The sequence below is a fragment of the Mchenga conophoros genome, linkage group LG15, assembly GCF_057382185.1.
Source record: "Mchenga conophoros isolate Kocher_MC1m ecotype Shallow Benthic linkage group LG15, M_conophoros_male_GT1.1, whole genome shotgun sequence".
In the NCBI taxonomy this organism is placed as follows: domain Eukaryota; kingdom Metazoa; phylum Chordata; class Actinopteri; order Cichliformes; family Cichlidae; genus Mchenga; species Mchenga conophoros.
In genome coordinates this window covers 26,321,112-26,337,256 of record NC_140540.1, presented here as the reverse complement: position 1 = coordinate 26,337,256, position 16,145 = coordinate 26,321,112, and the positions used below count along the sequence as shown (strand labels likewise).

General features: G+C 38.9%; 1 protein-coding gene across 4 annotated transcripts in view; it reads right to left on the bottom strand.

The window, feature by feature from the left end:
• Window positions 1–7,316: 7,316 nt before the first annotated feature.
• adgrg6 (adhesion G protein-coupled receptor G6) overlaps window positions 7,317–16,145 on the bottom strand; it is a 109,018-nt gene continuing 100,189 nt past the window's right edge. For 2 of the 4 annotated variants that reach the window (XM_085246454.1, XM_085246457.1), the window contains one exon: window positions 10,271–15,555. In XM_085246454.1, the coding sequence (XP_085102580.1) occupies window positions 15,344–15,555 (212 nt within the window). In that variant the 3' untranslated portion in view covers window positions 10,271–15,343. Of the gene's footprint in view, window positions 7,362–10,270; window positions 15,556–16,145 lie in introns of those variants that run through there. The other 2 variants (XM_085246456.1, XM_085246455.1) reach the window with 2 other exon arrangements.

Below are 16,145 nucleotides of genomic sequence, written 5' to 3'. Positions count from 1 at the left end.
ACAAAATTGTTACCTGATGGCCTGCAGGTGTGTTTACTGATGAAGTAATTTGTTACAAAAGCCTGATGTACAACAAAAAAATCGAACTGCAGTTCTCTCCACAGATGTTTGTAACTGCACGTCAAATATTATAGGTATGTTGATATGTTTTACTACTCTCATACTTTACTTCAAAACCTTTATAATGAGGATACATCTGAACAGATAAACTGAACATTATTTATTACATTGTTTATGTGGTTTTAGTTTCTATTAGCATTGAATAACTAATTACTGTTATATAGTCAAAGATTAGAGTAGTGACGAGATGGGGCAGGATGCTGGCCTGACAACATGCTATTGTACTTTACCTATAACAGGACTCTACCTGAACGTGCTTGGCATCAAAGTGGCAAGCCTCCTGCACAAACCTCACAAAACCTTCTCCGAGCGCTGTGACTGGCGGTAACAGCAAATGTTTTTATCTCCTTCTATCAGCTGAGTGATCTGATTTCACGCTGCAGACTGCACGGCTCTGCCAAAAGCTGGAAGCAGCATCATGCTTGTTTTATGCCTAAGCGTGAAAGCGGTTTGTTGTTGGCTGGAGGCAGACAGATGCAACTCTTATTTGTGCTACTGCTGGTCGTCAGCCGGCCGAGGAGAGAGAGAGGAAGTCTCCTTTTCCTGGTGAACTCTGCTATTCCTCCTTTCGTGTTGACACATGGGTCATCCACATCCATTTATTAAGTCTTCGCCGGGCCAATTCTGTCCCCCGGGCCTTATCTTTGACACCCTTACCTGCACTACACAGATGGCCACGTTTGCAGGACCATAAATTACACTCACAGAGGGAGTCTCTGAGACAATGCAGGTGTGCAGGTTGTCATCTAACTGCTTACAGTGCCCCCTGCATCCCGTCATCAACGAACCATGTCTTGTTCCGTAAACAGAGTTTTGATGATTAACACAGTACACTTAGCATAGTGTTACCATAGCACTAACAAACAGTAGGCAACCAGTCATCTGGTGTATTTCGCTAGCTAAATATTGTTTATTTGAAATAGCAGCTGTAGGAAATGTTGGCTTTGCATGAGCAGGAACGTGTATTGATTCTAGTAGCAATCACAGACATCCAGTTCACAAAAGTCTTAATAAATACGAGTCACCTCAGTCATGCTCAGTCACCATTGTGTTACCTTTTTGTTGGGAGAGACCTATTAAGTAAACACTGTTAGATTACCTCCAAATGTTTGGTAGCTTTATCCCTGACTCCTGCACATACTGAACCGTCCTCATGCCAAACACGGAACTCCAAGTTGAGCACTTTGTTGTGTTGCTCAGTTTAAAGTGAGGCTTGTTTACCATTTCAAAGGGTTAATTATTGTAAAGGTTGCTATGGGGATAAATGACACTTTCCTTGCTTTTGTTAAAAAAAGGCGGTATGCAAATGTTGCCTGACCTACCACATCCATACAGCAGTTGAGCTCAGGAATGGACTCGGTTTACCTAAATGACTTCTAAGTGTAACCTTGCTGCCCCCCTCCAGCTCCCCTTCCTTCCGACCACACTTTATATATATGGTACGTACGGGTTTATGAGGTCTGATGTTTGGCCGACCTCATCCCTCCTCCTTCCCCTAAACCATGTTTTATGGGAAGTGAGAAGGCACCTCGGTTTACTGTTTCAAGCTCTTATTTCAAAGCAGAAAATCAAATGTTGGTCTGTCGTACTGAACGACTGATGACCGACCCAGCCTGTTTTTTATCAGCAGCTCACTTTTATTTTCAATGAACCTAATGAAACAAGAAAAGGAGATGAGAGGAAAGGATTGGAGAGATAAGAAGAAAGGTGATTGAAAGGGAATGCAGTAAAGAAGAAACATGGGGAAGGGAAAAGAAACAGCATGTGATTTATTGTGTTCGAGCTTCAGGGGAGCCTGGGATTTATTACAGACTGTATGTAATCTGGCCCCATTTCTAAAACATATATATGCATAAGGTTCATCTGCTGGAGAAGTCAGGCGTGCACGTCAAAATGAAATAGTCTTCATTTATCCGTTTCAAATGTTATGTGGAAGCTGAAAAGTGGATTAAGACAGGAAAAAACGAATCACAGCCCAATTTCTTAAAAGAGTTTGGACATCGTAAAATGTAAAAAAAAAAAAAGAAAGAAGAAAAATTACAATTTCCAAATCACTGGAAGCCTGTGTTGAACTGAGAATACTAACAGTAAATACTTGTTGTTATAAGTAATGTTTAAGGATGTATATTGTTTTATAACTACCAGTGGCACATATTGATTTTGTATATTGTGATTTATAAAACATAAATCCACAGTTATGATTTCATAATGACTCATTCGAGAGGACGGTGTCATTCTGAAGGTGTCATTTAAGATAAGCATGTTTTAGTTTCACCGTTCATTTTCACTGTTGGATACAATGTAAATCACAATGAGGCACATTTGAATCCGAATGCAATTTTTCATAAACCAAACTCAAACTAACAAAACAGCAAATGAGCATGAAACGAGAAAAACAGGTGAAATGTGATTGTAGCCCAGTACAGGATAGGGTAGGGGAAATTAAAGTAAGATGGAGAGAATGGGCCAATAGCTAGATTCGTAGGAGGGATAGTGAGTTGCGTGGAGCCACAGGTAAAGTTGCTATGAATTGTATTAAACTATTTAGCAACAATTTAACAGCATTTCATGAACAGGAATGAAAACATAAAATAAAATACAGTGACAGCAATAATAATAACAATCAGAATCCTATCTGAGCTCAGATATGTCAGTCTTGCCGGCTTAATAGTCAGTGTTCAGTCAAGTCAAATCCAACAGGTCAAAAGTTTGTGATTGGTGAGATTTCGTCCTACCGCACTGTTGCGATTGTTCGTGAGAGAAGAGCAACCTGCCCTTCTGGGCCAACTCGGAATGGCTGTGGTTCGGTTCAAAGGGAAAGGCTCGCCATCTTCCTCGTCAGGAAGAGATCCAGGTCTCACGATCCCATAAAAAAAACCTAGCCTGTAAACAACAGGACTATTACTAATTCAGTTCACACTCTAAAGATATACATGGCCATATGTAAATAATGTAAGTGCTATAACAAAACAAGCACAAAACATTAATTCTAATTTCTAACTATAGTCTATACAGTGCATCTTAATCATGAATGCAATCTTTAAATCACAATCAGCTTATTCTATCATCAAGGTGCACATTTCTATCAGAAATCAGAAATAAACCATAAACTATGGTAGATTGGTTTTTTACAGTATTGCCCTTTAACTGAATTACAGGAGCATTGCTATACACTGCATAGCAATGAAGCAATATATTATTTACACTCAATGTACAAAATAAAATTATGAAAAGAATATACAAAAACCCACAGGCTGTAGTTTTACAGTATGTGGTAACGTATCAGCACAGTAAGAATACACACGGACATCTATCCAGTGCCGCTCGAGCATCAAATGTAACAAAATAAAGTAGATTCATGACCTTTAAGATCAACATTAACTTATTCCATCATCTAATTTTAGTGCATTTAATATTCAACAAGTAATACTAGAATATCATCAGCACACAAGCTGAGTGCTCAAAATGGCTGAACTCCATGAGAAACCCCGTGTGTTCTCCCACAGTGAAAACGTGGTCAGCTACAGCTGCAGCTATGAGCATTAGGCTAGTTAGCTTTCAATTAGCCTGATTCGCCCAGTCCCAGTTTAACTCACCAGCACGCTTCTAATGTTCAACTCTCAGAGAGGATCTTGTTCAACTCTCAGAGAGGATCTTGTTCAACTCTCAGAGAGGATCTTGTTCAACTCTCAGAGAGGATCTTGTTCAACTCTCAGAGAGGATCTTGTCCACTTCATCCGCTCCCGCGCAGATCTACAACATTGAAATTGGGCCATTATATTCCCTGTTAACTTCTTGTTAGCTTTTTAGCTTCAAGGTTACCTTAACAGCTTCTGACTCACCGTGATGGTTTCAAGGTCCGAAATGTTCACAATAAATCAGGTCCGTTTCTCCAAGGTCCATGCAGATCTCCGGTATGGATATTTGCTCAATTTATCAAGTTAATAGTTATTTTCCAGCAAAAAGCTTGGCGGTGAAAATCAGCGATGGTCTCCTGCACCTCCGTCTCTCTCTGTGTCTGAGCACATGACGGTACAGAGCAGGGGAAGGCGGGGCTTGTTCCTTCCTAACCTGTAGGGGTGTTAAATATACTCTTTGGGTTTTATTCTTATATTTATAGTATTTATCTTTTATTATTGATTTATTTTTGATCAACTCAGTGATTAACAGAGTAATGATAAATCCCAATTAACAATAACATGTTGTAGTGCATTACTGAGTCGTGTAAACTCACTGGGTTACATGATGTATTCAGCCTCACACTTTTTAAACATTTCTGCACACGTCCTCATGATGGCTTGTATTAAAAAAATGCATCAATAAATTTATATCAGAAGTTCAGAGTGACCAGAATGTTTAATAGGAAAGTGTAACTGTAGATTTGGATTCCATCATCCACATTATGTAATGCTTTCATTAAAACATTGAAAAAAACTCGAGAAATATCTGCTTGTAAACAAATACTGCACATCATGATCGTTAAAATCAGACATGATTTTTCACACATGATTCAGGAAAAACAAATAAAATGGACTTGACTGTTGTAAATTCTGTATATACCAACTATATTTTCCTTGATAAAAACTGTTAATATTATATATTTCTGTTGCATTTTGCACAAAATTATTGCTTCATGTTTATAAAAACAGAGAATCAGGTTTTTTTTAATGCAAACAGAAGTGAACTGACAAATAGAGGATTGTTACCACTGTGGAATCAGCACCATTTGCTATATTTAAGATTTATTTGAGGCTAACTGTTCTTTTTTTTCCTTTACTAATAGCCTGCACACATGTCCTTGAGCAAGGCACTGAAGATTTACATTTGCTGCTGAGTCTTACTGAAGGGAAGTTCTCCTTTTCCCTTGGCAAAGTGAAAAAGAATTTGATTAATATTCATGGTCTGTTCACGTTTCACAGTGCAACAGGAAAACAGGGTGTATGTTCATATTCCAGATATTTATCATGAGCGCTCATCACTTCACGAGCAGGAAAAGGAAATGTCAAAGGAGATGTTAAAACTAGAGGAGCGGAGGGAGAGCAGTCAAGAGATGGGCAGTAAACAGCGATGCATCATACTCTGCTTATCTGGGAAATTCACCTCCAAACGAAAAAAGTAAGTCGTGAATTCTGATCCAGAAAACTGCAGAGGGCTGCAAATCCTGAACTGCTTCTGCGTCTCATTACAACAATCGACACTTGAAACCAGTAAAGATCCCACAAGGTGCCCAAAAAAAAAATCTTTTTTGTTCCAGCCAGAAAACATCAGTTTGAATTTTAGCTCGGTCCAGACAGTGCTCGGTCTGGAAAACCCCCTGCTGACATGCCCTCTGAGGGCCTTCCATTCATCATCATTTACTGCCATAGATTTTACATTTTAAAAGCTAACCTGAAATTAGAGCATTGCAGATGTTTCTGACATTTAATTTCGGCAAATAAACTGTTTACTTGTTGAGTAAACCAGTGAAGATCTGCTTGAATGTGATCAGTCAAAGTACAACTAAAGCTTCCCGTCCTCTCCTCCAAATCCTGCATATTTCATAACTGAATGGAAGATGAAAAAACTACAGGATAAATCATAAAACTATGCTGCCTCACTTTTTAAACGTCAGGTGTTAGCTCTGTTGGTGATCTTTCTCTTGCTAAAGTTCTCTGAGGTTTCTGTAATCCTACAGGTTACCTGCTTGTGTTTACTGTCGACGCATCAGCACCCTGTTTAACGGGACTGTCTGGTTAGTTTGTGCAAGTTATACCTGTTCATCTGAGGCCTGGAATTTAAAGCAGGTTTTGGCTCGGTCCCTTATCACTCACATAACACACGATAAGGAGATATTGGGCTGTGTTCAGCTTGTTTCATAGCGCAGGTCTCTGGTGGTGTTCTGGTGATTTCCTGGTGAGCCAGGACCACAGAGTTCCCAGCAGATCATTTCACTTCCTTTGTCAGTGGTTTTCATGTTGCGGCTGTGCTCAGCCTTCCAGCCGTGTCTTCTATCTGCCTCTTTGGCTTTCATTAGTTTGGTCTTCACGTGTGTATGAGCAAACTTTCAGGAGCAGTGTAGTGGTATGAAGGGTTATTCAGTCACATTAATTGGTTTCTGTTCATTTTCTGTTTTGATGAGATGATAAATGAGGAAAATTCAGAGTGGTTGTGTTGCCAGACCGCAGTCTGATGTAACCCCTGCAACAATGCAGCAGTCAGGTCTGTCAGGCTGAATGAAATAAATACACAGAGACAGAGAGGCTGGTTTAGCAAAAAAAAAAGAAAAAAAGAATAAGCCTTCCTTTGTTTATGAACCTTATTTTTACACTAAAGCAGCTGCCATGCATAATCACAGTAAAAGGACTGTTCTAGTCTCCTCATAATGCATCTTATCAGCTAAAAAAGAAATAATAATAATATTTGTAAATTAAAGAAAAATAAATGCTTGATATGAATATTTATCCAGTAAGTTCCTTCATTTATTTGAATTCCTGAACAGAAATGATCCTTGGTGGATGAATGTTATGCTTCATTGCTTTTCAGAGAACTCCAGTTTACAGGCTCAAAACGGTTACTTTTACTTTTGAAGTTCACAACAGATTTCGAAAATATTTGTGTTTTCCTGTTTTCATAACAGACGGTCTAATACATTTATTCTATTCAGTGCAAAAGTAAGGAGCAGTCAGTGTAAGTCAGTCTGTGAGCCAGCTGCTCAAACTGCTCTGAACACCTTCACACACCTGATCGCCTCGGCTGTGCACTGAGGCACTGCACAAGCGTGTCATTAAAAAAAGCTTATTTTTAACTGTGAATCCTGGAAAGCTGCTCTGTATGGAATACAAAGCATGCAGCTTCCCTTTCTTCATGGTCATTATTCCAACACAGACATTTTTCAGTACGGTGCAGGGCTACATAAACGCTCATATATAAGTTATGATGCATTTCAACATGGTATTCATGTCCACTTGGGCAACAAAACTGACTATTCGGCCTTCAGTTCAATTAAGTTCAATTCAGTTTTATTTATACAGCTCCAAATCACTACAACAGTCACCTCAATGTGCTTTATATTGTAAGGTAGGCCCTACAATAATAAATACAGAGAAAAACACAACAATCATACGATCCCAGATGATCAAGCAATTTGGTGACAGTGGGAAGGAAAAACTCCCTTTTAGCAGGAAGAAACCTCCAGCAGAACCAGGCTCAGGGAGGGGTGACGAGGGTTGCCATGAGAAAAGGAAGACAGGATAAAAGACATGCTGTGGAAGAGAGCCAGAGATTAATAACAAGTATGATTCAGTGCAGAGAGGTCTATTAACACATAGTGAGTGAAAAGAAACGCACAGTGCATCATGGGAATCCCCCAGCAGCCTACACCTATCCGCTTGTTCAGTGATGACGTGATGAATCCTACTTCCGGGTCTAAAGTAGTCTGCGTTTAATATGGCATTTGTGTTGTTAACATGTTTAATGTTATGTATTTTCTTCTATTTGATCTCAAAAAGCTCCTAAAACAGTCAGCGATCACTGTTGACCTCCCTCGGCTTTTATTACCGTTAATCATTTATTTAAGCTCAGTTTTTAAAACCTTAGGATGTAACTACAGCCCAGCCCATGCAGCAGTATATGAATGACTAACCTCGTATTGTGGATGGATTATCTCAGTTGTTCTCCTGGCTGAAGTTTGGTCCGTTTACAGCATCCTGCCATGCGATTACATTTGTTCCTGACCACCGAGAACACTCACGTTAACTTTTATCGAGTGGAAAAAAAGTTAGCTTGTTTATATTATGCTAACATAGCTGTGTCGCTAGCGGTCACGTAGCACACCATTATACACCAGCTAGCCCAACTTCAGTAACCCTACAAACGTCACTGCTGTTTAGTTTTCTGTCTTCATTTATGTTGGAAGTGATAACAGAGCTGTACGTTTTAATTTGTTTCCAAAACCCCGCAGTCAGGACATGCTATATTGTATTTAGATAGAAGCTAGCGAGCTAACTCCCTGCTAACTTCTAACTCCGTTAAATGTCATAAATTCCGTTTTCATGGATGCCTGGATGTTAAACTCAATTGTTACACCTGGTAGAGCAGAACGCTGATCATTTTATTAAAGATGAAAGAATTTAGACAGTTTTTCAACTCTCAGTAAAGCCATAGTGATCGTTTGATATATGGACCTGCAGCGGAGTTTAGACCCAGACACGGCTAGTGACGTCAGACTGAACAACCGGATTGCAGCATAACTAAGGGAGGATTCAGGGTCACTTGATCCAGCCCTGAATCACTTTCCTTTATGATAAAGCATGTAGTTACATGCTTTATCATAAAGGAAAGTGATTCAGTGATCTGCTGCTTGGAGAAAAAGTGCAGCCCTGATCATAGCGCAGTACTGTATGTTTGTTATATTACATACTGTATGGTCCATATTTGTTTAGATCTACCACTATATATACGGTTTATAGAAATATGCATGCTCATACCTTGTAGCTGCAAATCATGAAGCTCAGTCTATCAGAACATCCAGATCAGCCAGGCAGACTGAAAATATAATCGCTACAGCTGCCAGATCCACAAAGATAAGAGCACGTACACTATATACTTCATATTTAGTTACTTTCTGTCTCCATATGGTCAGTTTCACCTCTAAATTCTATACATTTCAGATTTCAGATTAGATTTCAGAGTAAAGTGTGGCCACTGAACTAATGTGCACTTGAGTTGGTCTTTTTTCCCTTACAGGGCTGTGCGCCAGTCCAGGACCTCAGGATATCTCCTCCACCGTGCAGCAGCAGGAACCTCTCTAACCTCAGAAAAGCATCTACTCAGAGCAGCTTCCAAACCACATACTTTATCCAGACGCTGTGGCATTAAAATCAATTTCAGGAGTCAAGAGAGCGAAACCAGTGAATTCTGAGTGAACACTGTTTAGACTGTTTGTGTAAGAATGTGTTAACCACCTCATCTCCATGCACACTATGAGAAATGACCTAGGACGTCTTGTGTTTTCTCCCATTTGACTTGTGGCTAAGTTGATGAACTCAGATATCTACCAAGTAACCTTATAGCATGCTTTAGTGATGTGGAACAGTCCTCAGACATTTTTTTAAATTAATTCAATAAAATTTGAGACTTTACTAGTGTGTGACCTTTTATCTTAACTTAACCAGCCAATACTTGGACATTTTCTGGTGTATCTTTGCCAAATTACAAATCCTGATTCAGTTTGATGGCATGAAAGGTCAGAGAAAATTTCAGCCTCTTATCTTTTCATAGTCTTTTAGTTATTCCTGCTGAACAATAAAAAAAGACCTGAAAGCAGGTTGATGGACCATTTTTCAAAAAATATGGACAGCATTCATTATATATGTTCAATTTTTGCACCTTAAAATTGTATAAAACTTGTATAAGGCTGAGTAGAAGTAGAAGTGGATGGGAAAACCCACGGGCCTCGTGTACTGAAATATAAACACCTGTCTGTCCATCCACTTTCTCATCCAAGTCTGGTCATGGTGGCACCGTACTAAGCGAGCTACTTCAAACGCGCTTCCCAGCAGCATCTTCCCGATCGTTGCAGGAGATCTCAAGATGTGCTCGAATGAGGTGAGTTAACAACTCCAAGGCGGCCTAAGAAATCTTCCGTGGGTTCCAGGGGGCACCCAGGAGGCATCCTTATTAGAAGCCTGAACTGCCTCGGTTGGCTCGTTTCTAGGGCACAGCAGCAACTCTGAGGGACTTCCAGATGTTTTCTTACTTGAGTTTCTTTCTTCTGCCTCAGACCTTGTTTCTGCACAAATGATGGCACTGAAAGTGATTTTTAAGGGTGAATGTAAAACTGATGTCCTTTAATCCTTGCGGGATGCCATCACTTGGTAATCCATGCCATCGGCTGATCAGGTAGTGTTTGTCCTCTTTTTTTTTTGCTTCCTTCTCTTTTTAAATCAGACCTTGTTGGCTCTTATCTGCACTGTTGCAGCAGAGCCTCTTTCCTTCTTTATTTTCACCATCATTTGATTATGAAAGAAACAACAATTCATGATTTGGCTTGATAGAAATCTTTTCACTATACTATAGCAGGGAACTTCCTCTGTGTTCTTAACTGAAATGGATCACACTCAAAGTCATATGTCACAAAAAAATAAATAAAGAAGCAACACAAAAGTTTGACTCCGGCTCTGTAATCATGTCAAACCTTTATTCCCTTTAATGCTGAAACTAAAGCGTGCTTTCACAAAATAACCTCACAGAAAAACCAGGCAATAACGCAGCCGTGAAGGGAGGACAAGCGTTCACAGAATCATAGAAAAAATAGTACAAACGCTAAAACACAGCAAAAGCCAAGATGAGTTACAATCCTCTGTGAAACATCTGCATGTGATACAATATCCGTCAACTAAACATAGTGCAGGTGACATGAAGTATTTACATTAAATGCAACTGTACACACGTCATGTTAGAGGAAAATAGAGATGTGGGAGGACTTAACCTGTGAGTGGACGAGCCAGCCCAGAGGAAACGAAACGGGACTCGTAACGTTTACTGAGTTTGGATATCTGATTGAACAGTGACTATAATGCTACTGCATGCTGAGCTGCCAGAGAGCCGTTAGGGAACAAGAATTCTGCACAAGAGCAGACAGATTAAAGAACTCGTCTACAAACGGCTTCAAAAAGTTAAGGTGGGCATCGGCAGTTCATTAAAATAATTAATTTCTGCTTGATTAGAAACATAAAATGAATTCTGGCCTCTTCAGCCAAGCAGTGCGAGTGAGTTTAACTTTAAGGCTCTTTATTGGCCTTTTCTTGGCGTTGGGCAGAGTTTGGGTTCATCTGATTTTGTCACATGACTTTTGTTTTCAGCCTGTCTGGATTGAGAAGTCTCCTTACACTCTGTGTGTACTTTTTCATTTTGTTACCACACAAACATTCAGCCTTGTTCCAGTCAGGAAAATTCAGTTTGTGTGCACACCTGGTAATCCACGTTTGTGTGTGTGTGTGTGTGAGTGTGTGTGTGTGTGTGTGTGTGTGTGTGTGCGTGTGTGTGTGAGCATATATTCACATCTTTGTGGAGACCAAAAATGGGAAGTTTACTATACTTGTGGGGACCAAAATCCTGGACCCCACAAGTTTGAAGGCATTTTTGAGACTTAAAATGTGGTTTTAGTGCCAGGGTTACAATTGGGTTATGGTTAGGGTAAGGGGCTAAGGAAAGCATTACGTTAATTAGATGTCCCCACAGATTTGAAAACCTGACGTGTGTGTGTGTGTTGTCCTCTTTGGGCAGTCGTGCTTGATATGAACATTTTAAGGCATTTCTGAAGCCAGTCCAGTGACTGACAGGATAACTGAGCTATGCCCCCGCACGGAGCTGCCAAAAAGGCCTCGGCTCTTCTTTCACAGTCTCAAGGGAATTGTTTCTGAGTGCTGAAGAGTGCATTCTTCTGCCACTCTGGGCAAAAGAAAAAAGAAACAGGGGTTAAGGGGTACAATGTGTGACTACTACAATACATTCTGCAGTGTTGAATGCTGTTGGCTCCATGTAGGCAGTGGAAGTCCAGTTAGCCAACAGCTGATGAGTGGAGGTCCAATGAGTCTGAATACCAAAAAAGACCTCAGATAGGTCCCCATGTTCATCTTCTATGGTTTTCCCTTCCAGTAAGTTTAATTTGTGGTTAACCGGACACAGGAAAACATTTACAAAATAAATAGCATACAACACAATAAACACTGCTCAAAAGATGCTCAAAGCAATGGAACAGAATAGCACACATATTTGTTTTTTGTTTGTTTTTTTCAAAAAAGGCTTCTATTAGAACAGAATGGTGCTTTTTCCCCACTTTGACAGAATTCATGAAATTTTATGGTGGTGACAAAAGACCATCATAAAACTGTTTGACTGATTGTCTTTTATTAATGCAACACCAAGAATGCTCCAGTGCTAATTGTGTAAATGGGAGTTAAAGTGCTGCCGGGCAAAGAAAGGTCTACTACTACGATGTCACTCACACACAAGTTATATTTTTCTAAATGTAACAGTGAACTTTTCAAATTTCATTACAAATTAACTACTAACTGAGCCTCTTACAGCTTTAAATACTGATACAATGTTACTACTTTATATATATATTTAACACGTGGTCTAATGTGCAGAGTGTATGTTTCTATTAAATTTGATTGATAAAATAAAGAAAAAAGATTACGTTTGATTGTTTGGTGGCAAATTGGATAACATTTCATGTGCAAGTCGTTAACCCTCTCATCAGCCACAACCCAGTCGCCAATCGGAATATTTTATTTCTGTTCTTCTTAAATTGTCTTCCCAGACAATAATGATTCCAACTGATATCAAAAGCTATTTACACTGCTTCCAGAAAATCGGAATAAAGGAACAGGGTTAGGATGACCACCTGTGATGGTTTAGGTCTCAGGGGCCTTAAAACATGGGAATTAGTTATTTTTAATTTGGTAGTAATTAAAAGTGAGTTTATCCAGCGGATTTGAAAGCGCAGTTTTGGTCTAACAGCAATGAGGAATTACATTTTCAACATTTTTAATTTAATAAAATATTGTATAAACTGCAGCCAGTTAAAAATGTCAATGCAGTGTGGCATACCTAGACTGACGATGTTGTCCATGATACAAACACAGTCAAACAATGAATATCACACTTGATCACTGCATGGTGGCTGCATGTGTGCCATGGAGTTTCTTTTTATATCTCTTTATTATACAAAGGAATTCTTATCAGGATTTAAAGTCTAAGGAAGGGAAGGAAGTGCTGACTTTCATGGCTTTACAAATTAAACCATATGTAAAAATGCTGCTTTACCTGTGTAGAAGGTGATGAAACAACATTAATATGAAACTGATATTGACTTTTTTACATTTTGAGAAATAAGTGTAGATTATTTTGCTAACTCAGTTGATTCTCTTAAAAAGAAAAAAATGATACTGATGATTAAATTCATGGATCAGTTCAGCTGAATTACGAGAACAAAAATATCCTCTGTCACTGCTCCTGTTCCCTCTCGTTTTTCATGCTGATATATTTAAATCTCCTCTGCTTTAGATATTTGCCACCACATGAAAGGACTAGGATGGAATTCCTCTTGCACTTCCAGGACCGCTGGGTAATCTACAGACTTGGCTGTCATCAGGTTTCTCTTAAAAATATGTTCCTTCTAAAAGGAGGTCTGCAAAATACTTGTAGTAATTTGAATATCGGATATAAAAAGACACACTGATGCTGAGTTGTATTGTCTAAACCACAACATCGGCAGACTTAGCATTTTTGCTGGGATCTGGGTAAACTTATCCATAAGTCCTTTAGGCTATAATATTGTCATTCTAGCAGTTGTATTACCTTAAAAAAAACTATCACAAAATTCTGAATAAGAGCAGATATTAGAACAAGAGTAAGAAAACAAACCTCCAAATGTGAACAGTAAAGAATTTACCACTATGATTGCTAAACTCTGGCTGACATGCACAAGAAAGCTTCAACATCTTTTATCCAATAAACCACCAAACATGTGGGAAATATTACAGTAATTATATATGAGCACAACATTTTCAAAAATGGAGTCTGAAAATCAAAATATGTGTTGATAAACTCAAGCATTCCATCAATAGACATACCAAGTTTTGTTCATGATAATAATATTTTTAATAAATGTAAATATGTTAAATGAGTATTTGAAAACACCTTGATCAATCGGCCTTTCCCGGTGGAGATTATATTCTGTTCAATTCTCTTTTTGTGTGTGTCCATCCTATTTCTGCCCCTTTGGTCATCACAACTTAAAGCATGTATATAAAGCATAAAGTATGTACAGTTGCAGTGACCCTTTGAGGACCTTACAAAGGCATGAATAAAATCAACCATCCAGACAGATTTTCACAATAAAAATAAGGCACATAGAATACATAGATCTATATTTACAGAGGGTATGGCTCCACACACACGTGCACAAATGGACAGTTTTAATAAACATCACAGTATTAAAAAGATGCCAAACCTAAGAGTCTAGTTTTTTCTTTGATAACATCCTTTTTTTTTTTTTTTCATTTTTTTGTCTTTCCTCACCCCTCTGATCACTCCCCCTTGCTCCTAGTTTCATCTTACATTCTGGCAGCCAAGTCGGCCAATTTTGGTAATTTGATATGATACAGTAGAATCACATCAGCGTCACTGACCACCCTGTAGCTTCTCTTATCATTCTTAATCGGAATAATTTTGTTGACTGACTTAATTCTGATGAGTTCACAGGCTGCCGTTTAAGCATATTTCATAAAAAAAGCATATTTCTTGAAAAGCCTTTTGGGACTTTTGTACAAAGGAATTTAATCACGTTATTGCATACTCTGTACTGAGGAAAAATATCCAATCAAATTAGAGTACAGTCTGACAAACCGGCCTGCTCCTTGTAAATTTAACATAAATGAGAACACATATCAATAATTTTTGCAGATTGTTGAATTAATTGTACAAAAAACTATGTGCTCCTACAGCAAAACAAACAATTCACATGATGATACACGATTTAACAAAGTTTTCAGGGACATCTCTGAGGCTGAGACAGAATCAGAACGCTTCTAAACAGTTTGTGTGGGTGTTGGGCTTGTACAGTGTTAGGGGGCTATCTCAATGAATATCAGAAGAATTAAAAAACACACTCTCTGACTAAGGCTTTTAGAGCTCTGCACTGCTTGGATGAGCTCTACAATTCAAAGCTTCTCAAACCGTTGAGGCTCTGAGAGTTTTCGAAACACAGGGACTGTCGAATGTTGGAGATTTCTGGAACGTGCAAAAGTCTCAGGGCACTGACTCAGGCTTCATTGAGTTTATAATCATGTTCTGTAATTCTCAGTCAGCCGGTACTTGCTACAACCTTTCTCTTGGAATGAGGCTGTCACACAACTTTAGAATACTTGGATACGTTTCAAAACATCAAATTTTGCTCTCACAAAGTTCGGGAACATTAGGAAGATATCCAACAGACTGAACAGTTGAATGCTGAAATCCAGAAATGTTAGACGTACTTCCAGAACACAAAAGGTTCAATAATGTTCAGCGGCATGTACAGAATAATGACTCATGTTCCAGTGCTGCGCTTCATGTATGAACCTTTAACAGAAGCCTTTCAGTGAAGCTGTGAACAGGATGTTAAGAAGTTTCTAGAACAATGTGAGCAGGTCTAGAACATATTCTAATGGGGGGCAGCAGAAGTGCTGAGGGCAATCTAAAACCTGGTGCAGTGGGTGCAGGTGTCAGGCATGATGATGTTCTTGCAGAAGTTGTCAGAGTGTGTGGAACAGTAACCTTTCACCTTGTCAATCATCTGGCTGACAGGAAGGATGGAGGACGAGGAGGAAGAGGAATTGGGCTCCACTTCTGAGGAGGAACAGGATGAGGAGATGCACTTTGGATTGGTTTGTTTGGAGTAGTATTTAGCTACAGGGATGAAAAACACAGAGGGAAACCAGGGTGTTATGACCTAATTATGGATTCGTTCCAGTTATTAGAAGGAAATCTGATTACATTGATACTGTCATTCACGCTGAAAATGTCAATCAAATTAAACATGTTAGCACTTGTTATTTAGCCTTCATGTATTAGTATTACTTCTAGTTAAAAGCTTTACAAACAGGATACATTAATAAGGTATGTATTATGATCGGGTGGATCATTTGACTCATGTGATTGCTCATCACTTGTTTCTAAACATATGGTAAAACCAACCATTCGGACTGCACTGGTATCATGGTGAACCCTGTAAAATATAAAAACTATATAGACTAAAGGCAGAGGACGAAGAATGCTCTGAACACAAGGTAGAAAGAAAAGGAAGAGAAGACAAAGACCAAGAATGATAATCTGTTAATTAAATTCAAATAGATGTGGACAGACTACTTTCTGGGGAATGAAATTATAAAGAGTACAATCAGTCTCACTGCGATCACCATAATCAGCACAGAGATAGTGTTGTTATTTGGCATTGCCTAAACCCAGAACCTGACGTACACCTCACCAAGTACTTTTAA